At 39.0% G+C, this 12,073-nt stretch overlaps 1 protein-coding gene across 1 annotated transcript in view; it reads right to left on the bottom strand.

Moving 5' to 3' along the window:
- PEPD (peptidase D) overlaps positions 1-12,073 on the bottom strand; it is a 141,342-nt gene that overhangs the window by 110,449 nt on the left and 18,820 nt on the right. The window contains exons 4-6 of the mRNA XM_055818519.1: positions 8,028-8,091; positions 5,919-5,966; positions 4,173-4,234 (exon numbers count right to left, since the gene is read on the bottom strand). Of these exons, the coding sequence (XP_055674494.1) occupies positions 4,173-4,234; positions 5,919-5,966; positions 8,028-8,091 (174 nt within the window). The remainder of the gene's footprint in view (positions 1-4,172; positions 4,235-5,918; positions 5,967-8,027; positions 8,092-12,073) is intronic.

Raw genomic sequence — 12,073 nt, 5'->3', positions numbered from 1 at the left:
TCACCAACAGGAGTATACCAATGGTATTTAATTCCCATAATTTGTGCACAAAGTCCTACATAAAATCACCCTCCTTGTCCTCCCAGCAAAGTTTTGATCCTGCTAGACAATAAAAAACTTACTCTTAAAAAAACATGTACTGCCCTAACGCTAAAAGGATCATGTAGAGCAAGCCAATTCTGCATTTTTCTGCAATTTGCAAATTGACAACACTTAGATGATGAGATAATGTGGTCTTGAGGAAGAAAACGAATTGACATTTTGCTACAGTTGCAATCTGTAACTTACTAATGCTCCCATTTAATCGACACAGAACTAAGAAATACTACACTGAAAGGCATCTCCAAATTGATTTCATACTTAGTTGTCCCCTAACATGTGAGACAATTTCATTACTTTAAAACAAAAAGCTAGAAATCTACACCTCCTGTGCAGTAACACCATAGGGTGAGACCCTTTTTTGTCAGTTTAACAAATACAGTTAGTGTGTATACGGTGATAAAAATCTAAAAAAATATTCATACACAGTGTAGATTTTCTACAGTTCTTCAATGTGGAGACTCTCCAAACGCCTGACTTCACTATGCAATAGGGAAGAGGCCATTTAGATGGTCTTCACTATCAGACCCAACACTATATGCAGTTCTGAGGGAAAGGAATTCACTGAAAAACTTTAAACATTAGGTAGAACTGCTTGAACTGCCCATCATTTACACCCAACCCAGCAAGCAAAGATTTATTCACCAGTGTTTTGAAGTATATGGCACATTACTTTTTAACCATACTGGTTCAAAATCCATTTTCCGTATAGTGAGTCACATCATCTCAAAGCATTTTTACAAGTGGTACATAACCACCCACCTGATTTGATCTAAAAAATTCCTGCACATTCTCCAATCTGAAAAATGGATCCATGAATTAGGAAAAAAAACAAACCATAACAAATAGAACTAACCTCTATCAGCAAACATAATACACGTTTCTAGAAAACAATGCACTAGAACTACTTTAGAAATCTGCCTTCTACACTTCAGCCGTGTGAAAGCAAGTCACTTCTGTAGGATTTTTAACAGCCATGAACAAAGCTGACCTGAGAGGAGTTATCAGGAAAAACGGTCCAGGTCTCTTAAGTCCCTGTCCCAGGCGGCTCCCCCCTCCACCGAGCCACAGTACCACCCCTCACTGAGCAGGGCAACTTCCAAGTACTGCCATTCTCTATTTTTACAGATTGCAGCAACATAAAAGCTTTTTTTTAGTACAACATACTTAGCTATATGAGAGCGCTATACATAAACTAATGGAAACTATTCACTATTATGGGCCCTGTTATCAGCACAAAATCAAGTTTGATCATTGCTAGCAGGACTAAAATAACTCAGGGGTGATCTTCAGGGTGAGAGTAGAAATAACCCATAGCCACAGCAGTCATTTTGTCTCAAATGACTATTTATTACAGTAGAAAAATTCATCAAATGGTTTAGGTAATTATGTTTTATAGGAAGTTCAAAAGCTTCAAAAAGTAAGGCAGGGAAGCAACATCATTTAGGCACGAAAAAAGCAGCCTCTGACAGGAGGAGCAGATGAACAGCCTGCAAAGAGGGCAAGATTCAACTTTTTCACAAAATGATATGCCATTTCTATTATTATCCATAGGAAAAAAAAAAAAAAACACACAACAGAACAAAAGAATGACAAAAAACAACCAACAAAACCAAAACATAACAACAAAAATCCACACTGGGGCAAGTCACTCTAGGAGAAAAAAGACAAATGGGAGCAGGAGGGACGGTAAAGGGCCCCAGCAAGCAGATACATCTTGGCCAGGTAGCCAAAAAATGGAAAAAAACCAAGAACCCAGGAAGAAAATACAGCATTATAGCTAGGGTAGAGCCTGCCTGAGTGGAGGACAGAGAATGCCAGCAAGCTGCAGTCATGGGCTGGCAGGAGGGAGCACAGTTAGAAGGAACACATTGCTTGGTATAAGCTCCATGGTATTAGTCCTCTCAGGAGAAATCAATACGTCCGAAATGTATGCATTTCCATAAAGGAAACATTTGATACAGGAGAGGCAGAGAAGTGGGGAAAACAGGAATGCTGATACTGGGTTTGGGTCTGCTCTGAAAGCAAATATAAAATGGACTGGTTTATATACACAGTAACAAAACTCTGAGGACAGCAGACTTTATAAGGATGCTCACCCCCTCCTCCCCACCCTGTGAGCAGCGTTCACTTTCCACGTGCCTGCTGCCAGCACACAGACCAAGCACGCTCTCACGAGGGACATGACAGCCCCGGAGAAGACAGAAGCAGGAGTTGGGGAGATCAAGGGAAGGCTGGAGTAACAAGTGGTGTGAGGCATGGTATGTGTCAGAGGAGGGGAGTGGATCTTCAGCACATCCCACAGCAAAATCAGTGCGTGTTCTTCCACACCGACAGCACAGGAGGGGAAGACACCAACCAGATCCGTCAAAGGCGACAAAATCAACAACTTGGTGCCTAAGGGTGGAGAGGTATGAGCATATCCTGGGTCTCAAAAGAGACGTATCTGCTAAACAGCTGGAAATCGATCCTGAAGAATGGAGAAGCACACCTCCCAGAGCGCACACAGAGCATGTTTACTACAAACCTGGGAAGCCAGTGATAAAATGTCATTAATACCTTTAAGTGTTGCAAGAGACATGCTATTAAAATCTCAAATCAAGTGCTAAATGGAGTGGCTTCCTAATGTAATGTTGACTAGTAACAGAATGTGTTACTAATTAAATTCTAGTGTTTAATGAAATTCAGGAAAAAAGGGGGTTTTGGTACTTCAAACAGACCTTTGTACATCATTCCCATAAAGAATTACTACTGGAGTTAGTGCTTGTTTACGTTCCATGGGGAGCTGGTCTCAGACAAAATTGGAGTTATCACTCCACACAGATTTCGGAGTCCACCTGTACCTGAAAAGCATAAGATAACCAAGCATCTGCTTGGTGAAAGCAAGATCATCATAATGCTGTAACAGCAGAAAGGACACCCAATATTCATTAACAATGGCTCGCTTGCATTCTGGAATAGTTTAGTTTAACTAAACTATTTAGGCAGCAAAAGACGCCTAAAAGGTTTAAAGACCACCACCTTGGTCCCCAATATCCCTGACTGAATCATTATGTTTTCATTTAGGTTGTGGAGGGGAGAACAAAGTAATTATGGAACCAGATTCCAGATTTCAGTTTACATGACACAAAGACGATCCCAGCAAGAAGCATATTCTCAAGACTACACAAACGAGTGTCCAGACTTGCAGCAAATTCTGTGCATTACAACAGCAGAATTAATATGCTGTCAACAAAGGCGGATGGAGAAAAATACTGCAGGGTGGCTGGGAGTGAAGGATCATAAAAAAGAGGCCACCCACTCAACATCTCAGTATGGATGTTTATTTTAACGACTTTTTAACAAGGGGGTAGGGTGTATATTTCTCATTTGCCATACACTTGAGCTAAAATAGAAAATTATCTCATTTTAGGATATCATAACAGAACAGATCGTTGTATTTCATTCAAAATTGAGGCCATCATCCTCACATCCCACAGCAGGCTGTGAAGTATTTTTATTTTATTGCCTTTTTAAAATACTGTATGTAGGAAGATATTTTCACCCCGCTAGCAGCCAAATTTCATAAAAAGATGACATCAGGGACACTAAAAGATCACATCTAGGCAGAAAAGTGATTTTTATTTTACACCTGTAATGTGACATCTCTTCAGAAAATGATGCATATCAGAATCCCTAATATCTACCTTAATGCTGTACAAGGAAGTGAGTAAGAGAAAGGAGCTACTCTTATAAAGATTACTTTTTCTAAAATCTGAAATCCAAATATTCCAATCCCAAAAGTGGAAATGGAGGTAAGAGGATGGGTCTATTTGGTTTTAGCTATTTAAAGCAAACACAGAGAAAGAGAAACATTGGATGATCTTAGATGAAGAAGAGATTTCTAAAAACCCACCACTGTATTTCAAGTAATTAGAAACATATCAAACATTTTATTTAGAAAGAAATACCAATACATTTGATCTGCCATTCAGCATCCTGGTATTAGGAAAAAATATCATTTAATGTGAAATATAAACCAAATTCAACACAACCATGCAAAAATTAATGTATAAAAAAGCCTTGTCACTTACTGGCTGATCCCCTCAAACGAAGCTTCTTTGGAGACATTTCCACTATCAGTATTAACACCGCGCTAGCAAGGAAAACATTAAAAGGACCATGATTCTGAGCCAAACACAAGTATTTAAAATTTAAATCATGGAAAGAACCTGATTGCAGTAAGTCTTTAGGAAAACTTAGACATACGTTTACTTGAATAATAAATATAATATAAATAAATAATTTATAATATAAATAAAAAAAACCCAGAGACTCAAATGCAGACCAGTATTAAGAAATCATTGGTCCCATAGGAGACCAGAATAGAACTCAGGTTAGGATGTGCTGCTTAGGAAAATGGCAAGCTTTGATTTCTAATTCCCTTATGCCCTGAAAGGGAGCTAGGAGACCTATGTAATAATAAAGGGCAAGAGAGTAACAAACGAGCAAGGTTTCTTCTAAAGTAATTTCATTTTAAAATAAATTATTATGCACTGCCTTGGCAATGCTTACTATTTAAATTTCCACGCTGCTTCCCTACAGCTTTCCATTCAAGCAAGAAGCATAAGCAAGAGTGTTTTGGCTGCTACACAGCAGATGAACACTTGTGACATGTGCCTGGGAAACCCTGTGGAGCAGTGTTACAGTTCTGTGTCTGGAAGGAGACCACAGAAGGAGAGGACCAAGTTTCCATTCAGCCAGTGGAAAGAGAAGTGCTCTGCTCTATACTTCATCATAGCAGTGGTAGGAACGTGAAAGCACATCACAGTTCCGTCCTCCCAGCCAAAAATTAGGTGAAAATTCCTGATTACAACCGGATGCTCACAGAATGGCAACTACTCAACAACTTGATGTGCAGAAATGCACTGTGATTCAAGATGGTCAAATATTCCCTTTCCCACTCCTTTCTCTTAAAGAACGTGGAAGAAAGGTACAGGGTCATCTTTTGTATGTGTGTGTGTATTATACAAATATAAGTGGAAGAAAGACTGAAAATTATGTAGGGCCTCTGTTCTTAATGGATAAAGAAACCAGATCTCAGGCTACGTGACTGCTTAAGGAGGGATTTTTTTGTTAAGACTTCCGTCTGGCAACTATCATGGGAAAACAAATCCAAAAGCTGCCACTGCACTTGCTGTAAGGGAAAGCTCAGTCAGCAAATCGTATCTTCTACAGATTGGAGACATGAAATCAGATATTCTTAATAGTGAGACGCTTAAAAACATGTCAAGGAAAGCAGCTGGGGGAGAAGTGACAGGGAAGAAGAAACTTGCAGGCTTTACCTCCACTCATTCATCCTCCTTCCAGAGAAATCATCAAGCACCATTCAAAACACTTGGCAGGCATTTGACATCACTACCTCCTCCCAGAAGCTGTTCTTACCAACCCATTCCATGCAGAAAAAGTATTCCCTGAATGCCTGTGGGATTCCCACAGAAAGGCCCAAACATGCTCATGACATGACTAGAGCAGCATAAGAAAAGAAAGGAGTCACTGTACACAGGCTGAAGGATAGCACAGTCAATGTTAGATACGCTTGTCATGTTTTACTAGAAAACAGACAAAGCTTTTGTCAGAGAGAATACAGACTGGAAGGCCAGAGGTTACAGATCTTGAAATCATGGAGGGGCCAGGAGACCAGGCAACTGTACACAGATGGCCTCGAATTTGACCAAGATAGGGAGAAAAAGATTAGGAATGACAGTGCAAAGGAACGCTGAATAAACTGATCTCCTTATTGAAGGAAATTAGTAGTTATTCTTCAGAATATGACTCACCAAAGTAAGCAGCACAGCAGGTTTCTTCGAAGCCAAGACATTGGCTATCTAAAAAAAAAAGTTTTTGAATGCTATTATTTTTCTTTTTATTTCCTCAAAATTACATTGAAACCAATTGAATCAAAAATTGCTGTACATAAAGTAAACTAACTGCAAAGAGAAAAATGCTCCTCCGATATCTTTCAGATACCGTAGTATTACCTGAAACATGCAACAAGAGTCAGTAGATAAAATATTTAGACAGAAATATAGTGCTTAAGTTGATGGTGTGCTTTAAAGACATATATAGCAACTACAATTTAAGATTAGTCTATTACCATAATTTGGAAGACAGAGGAAATGTGAGCCAAAAACCTGTGATGTCACACAGAAATAAGGAACAGGGTACTCTATCCTCAACACACTACTGCATATAAAACACACAGGCGTTAATATTATTATGTTATAATGTGCTGAATAATTGCTAATCAATACTTACTACTATCCTCACTGGGTCATCTTTTACTAAGATTTCTGTTAGGCTCCTTCGTTATCTTTCAAAAAATTACAAACTGAGAACAAAATCACTGGGCTTGTAGAGAACTGGACTTTCACAGCAGCTGCAGAAAGGTGGGTGCTGAATTACACATTTCTTGAAGAAATGAACAAATGACCTAATTCCATAGAGCACAGTTCTACCAACTTTAAATCAGCTTAACAGCACACTAATAATAGTAACAAAAGAAAACATATGGCAGTGAGGTTTAAAAATACCAATTCCATGCTTTCTTTTTTTCCTTCTCCCCATGATATAGCAGGATTAAACACTTACACAAGTTGGTCATTTGTTGACATAAAACTATGCTGTAAATAAGGCCCCTTGTGTCCTGATGGTGGAAAACCAATTTCTTGGTAAAATAAGTAAAAGTTAGAGAAAGAATCTCTGAAAGTTGAACATTTTCATTGCAAGCTTCAACAGCTTCTAACTTCAATACATGTAGTCCAGGTGGAAAACAACCTTTATGTTTGGACAATTTACCGGTCCATATAAAGAGCTACCATATCCCTATCAATATGGTTTTTACACAGTAAGGAAGCAGAGAACAGAACTGCAATAAAGGCATTTGTTTATGGAAAGTGACCCAGAACAACTAAAGTGACCCAAAATAAATGTGATTTTAAAAAATCAAACACATACTTTCCACTTGCAATTTTCACCATCTGACAGATGAGCACTGGAGCACCAGCACTCCACAGAACTCCAATTCACACATGTCAAAAAAACAACCACTCTACAGCTTCCTCCATCCCCAGCTACTGAAATACAGGATCAAACTTCACTTCATAGCTGGACTCATTATGAAAATGAAATAAAACATCCTCACAGCCAATGAGAGTAAAAGTTTTGGTCTAGTGAGTCCAAGTTAGTGCTCTGCTGGGACAAAAGTACTGGAGCCTTCCTTTTCAAGCTGCTCTCCATGCAAAATCACCCACAGAGCTTGGCAGGAATACTGCCCTCACCCTGCTGAGCCTTCCTACCAAAGAAAAGATAACTGCCCAGGTGCATAAGTACACAAACATCTGCTCAGAAATGAAATGAGAAACCTAACTAAGCAAGTCACACTTGCATTTAAAAATATGAATACATTTGCTTTTCAAATATTAGAATGATTCAACATAAATGAAGAGTAAGGCAGGCAGTCTTTCCTCACAGCTCTTTAGAGGCATAAAATAAATGTGAGCTCCCAAGTCAGAGCTAGGACGTGCCATCTCCCTGAAAGCAATCCCCTCAAATCTCCAAGGCACTGCAAACCCTGTACTTAGCAACATACTTTCGCTGGATAATAACACAGACTGAAAGATCTCATGATGCGCAGAACATGTTTATGAGACTGTCTTTGGATTAAGACCTTAGTGTTCAGCTCAAAATGGCAGCCTTTAAAAAGATATAATAACAAATTACAAGTACTTTATAAGCACGAAATATGCTTTCCAGTGACTTAGGGGGTGGGGGGGTGTCCCACCAGGTCAGGAGAATCCAGTAAGCAGAGGACTAAAATTAAAGCAAAAACACTGCCACATACTGGTTTTGTGTTCCCAGAAAAATATTCAGATGCACAGACAGCTCACCTCGTTCACATAGTGGACTTCATCCACAGCATATTTTTTCTTGAAGAATTCAGGAGGATGAATCCTATGGAAAACAACAGAAAAACACTTGGGTTAGCTTTATTGTTATACTTAATAAGGCCACAGACAAAAATAATAATGTCCTCTACTATCACAACAACAGAATCAGATATGAGGAATCTTTTAATAATTTTATCCTTGACTCCCTTTCTCAAAATAAGAGATTACACAGAAAGTTGCCACAGCTACAAAAATCAGTGTGCTTTAATCCAGTCCATGCCCGACACTTAGATTTCATGGTCTCCTCCTGAATTAAAGGGTTTTTTTCCCCATTCACTCTACACCAGACAGTTCCATTGAAGATTTTTGCCATGCCGTTTGTATACAACCTTCCAACTCACCAGATATTGGAAGGATGTGGAAATAGCAAAAGACCAGCCTGCCCTGTGTCATACTCAAAAAAAGGAATAAAACATTCGTTTTCTACCCTGGTAACCCCTCTGATGTGAACACAAAGCAGAGTGAGGGTTATTAAGACATGGGCTCTGCCACCTCTATTATTCAGGACACCAGAGATCCACCCTTCTAACCCAAAAGGGTGCACAACTTTCTATGTCCATGTCCAAAACTAAGTCACTTCTGCTGTTTTCTCCCAATACCTAACTAGACACTTTAACTAAATACACGAATAACGTGAAAGATCTACTTGCAGTCAGTCGGGGCAGCCACTAGCATGGATCAGTGCTCCAGGGCTCCCCCATCGATCCCCATACCAGCAGCTGTACCATTGCTTATTCCTTCACTTTATGGTAGCAGCCAGTTATTCATGAGACTTTAGTCTCTGATTACAATCTCTAGCCCTGCCAAATAAATAAATATAACCAGTGTCATTCTGAAAATGTAATCTCAAAAGAAAAAAAAAAAGGAAAAAGGAAAGAAAAAAGCTGACTCAGCTTACATCCTTCTACAGAGTAAAGAAAACAGGAGACAAGAAACGTGGTTGGAAGCACCAGAGTTTGGAGGATTCTGTGCATTTTGCTTCCTCAGAGACAGCAGGAGAGTAAGAGGTGTGTGCAGGACAGAACCTTCAGCTGTTTAAACATTAAGACTACAAGAGCACAAGACCAACTGGGGAAAGAATAAATTAGGCTGGAGACCAAAGAACATTTCTAATCCTTGCAGTAAGAAAAAGCAGAAGTGGTGGGACAAAGAGCTCAGCATCTTTAGGAGGTGCTCCATAACAAAGGCATGTGCCATAGCTGCCTGCAGTACCAGGTGGCTAAAGGTCTAAGTTACAACACTTTTTCAATCTGTGCACTCATTTTTCACTTTACATTCCATTGTGCTCCAAACAGTACTAGACTGAGACATGAATGACAACATGAAATCGTTTATGGTGTTCTCAAGCATTAAATCACAGATTTTTAAAAGTTTATTTATCTGTGAAAGTACTAGTCAAAGTAACATAAAAATATCTCATTATGCATTTCCTTTTGCAATGCTCCTTTTGTGGACTCTCTGTCAACTGTTGGGGATTTGAAAGCAGTTATCACTTATCTTCTCTCCCTGGCTAATTTCGCATACCATTAAAAAAAAATATCACTACATCCTCTTAAATCTTTATAGTTCCCTTACCTCCAACTTTTGCATACTCTGTTTCTCCTACAGGCATCCCCTTTCCCTGTCCTTCATTCCTCACACACTGAGGTACTTTACTATTCCAGAAACATCATAAACAGATTTAGCACTTTCCGGTTTTGTTCTCTTTTACAGTTTCAACCAATTCATCTGGTATCAGAAGAATCCCAACTGTACAACCAGCAAATTTATGGCCAATGGCAATTTATGGTAATATATGCTCTTCAGAGCAATACCTCCAAAGCGCCATTTACAATTAGCTGCATTGTTTGAATCGAAGAACTGTTTATTCTAAATATTTCTTAAAAAGTATGCTCACAAGTGTGCTGGATTTTATTCGCTTCATTTAATGCAGTATAAGTAAGAGCAGGTCTCACTTTCCAACATGCCAGTAAGAAAACTGCTGTTTTTTCACAAGCCGTTTTTCAGCTTTTGTTGTTGTTAGTTGCCTCTATAATTGTGTGGTCTACAGCACACTGCTACTAATTTAATTCTTTGGTTATGGTTAATATTAATCCATTATTGATTGAAATCCAGCTGTAATCCCTCCAACGTCTCTTATGTACATTATCACTCTTTTTGAGGAACAAAAGTAGCTCATCATCCTTTCAAGGCTGAGAATTTTTCCTCTACTTTGAGAAAAAGAAAATAGAAGCTTCCCACAATACTCCATCCTCTCTCTCAGTTATTAAACTAGGTCATCTTCCAGATACCTTCAACCCCACCACACCTAAAGACAAGCTGCCACATTTCCCAGATGTGTACCTCTTCGCTGTTCTTGTTCTTGCTACCTTGCTCAGAAGTCAACAAGACTTCTAAGACAAAGAAGAGAGGCAGATTTCTCGGCTCTTCTCTGAAGCACTCAAAGCTCTGCCTCACTTCAGCTATTTAGCAGCTCTGGCTAGATGGTAAAATAAATTCACCTACACTTCCCACAAACTACCAGCCCTTACCCACCCCACAGGTGCCACAATGCTTCAGTGATGAAACCACTAATCCCAACGGGGAGAATTCTGCAAAGACCTGCTCTATTGCAGAACCATACAAGTGGAAGCGAAAAGCAGACATGGAAGTCTACATTAAGGGCGGAAAAATTCTGTGCTGTCACATATAGAAAAGCAGTGTAGAAGGCAAAACAAAAGCTCAGGGAGAAAAAGTAGCAAAGATGATCCTCACTGACACCTCTCCATACTCCCTCCAGTCTCTTCAATTTTTTAACCAGTTTAGTTAGGTTTTATGAAAGACTACTACGCACCAACATACATCATAGTTACTGTAAAAAAGTACCAGTGCAGAGTTCCTTAGCAGATACAGGGCTCAGTATTCATTTTTATTAAATTTAAATGTAAAACAGGCTAAATTCTAGCACTGACCATTACTGTCACAAGGAACAGTACCTTCCACTGAATGCTCACTGGCATCATGACAATCAGAAGTTACATTCAGTTATGATAATTTCAAGTACATCTGATACTTCACAGAGATGAGGAAAGCTTCTCTCTACAAATGACTCTCAGGGAGGTAGAATAAGTTAATTGGTTACAATTTTTAGGTTTGGCTTTGTCTTTTGTAATGCTGCTATGGGCTGCCAGTTTCAAAATTCTGATTAATCACTGCAAAGACTACATGCAAATATCCCCACAGCAAGTCATAAATTAATTAGAAGGATTACCCAAGTGGAAGATATGATCCCCGATATTATTGAATCATGTTTCTCCTTACCTATCAAAAAAACAAACTACTTTTGTAAACAGATATGAACAGAAGCAATGGCCTAATTTTTACAGGCTTTTGCAGGGGAAAAACACATGCAAAAGTTTTTAGATTCCCTGGCAACATAAATTAGCAATAACCTACAGAGAATAATGTACTTCAGCCCTAAAAAAGGCTCAATATACTTTCCCTATAGTTTTATAACTCCAGCCAAGCAAATATGAGTGTTCATTAGAAATGTCAATAGTTAGCTTCCAGAATAGTGGGAGTCATCATTTTATCTTACACTGGAAATAAGCAACTCCAAACTCCTGGAAAAGCATCATGTCCACATGCTCAAGCAGCTAGGCAAAAATCTGGCACCTCATAGTTTACAGCCATTAGAAACAAAATATAAGAGTCCAGCACTTTTATTTGTAAGAATACAGTCCTCATTTTTTGTCACCAAAGAATCTCTTAGACAAGAGAGACTGTCTCTACTTCACCACTTAAAATACATCACAATTTCTAGTCCAGTGGAAAAACCTTGAGTTAGTGTTAAACATCAAAGCTGTTTACATTCACATCCTGCTGATGCTTCCTACGCAACTCTTCCGCCTTCCATGTTCTTCTACCCAATCCAGTTCACCTACTTGCTTTCTTACAGTTTTCAGAGCAATTGGGGGAAACATTGAAGATAGCCTAAAAATACGATG

The sequence above is a fragment of the Falco peregrinus genome, chromosome 14 (genome assembly GCF_023634155.1).
Source record: "Falco peregrinus isolate bFalPer1 chromosome 14, bFalPer1.pri, whole genome shotgun sequence".
NCBI lineage: Eukaryota > Metazoa > Chordata > Aves > Falconiformes > Falconidae > Falco > Falco peregrinus.
Note: the sequence above shows the minus strand (reverse complement) of the source record. Positions and strands in the feature narration are given on the sequence as shown.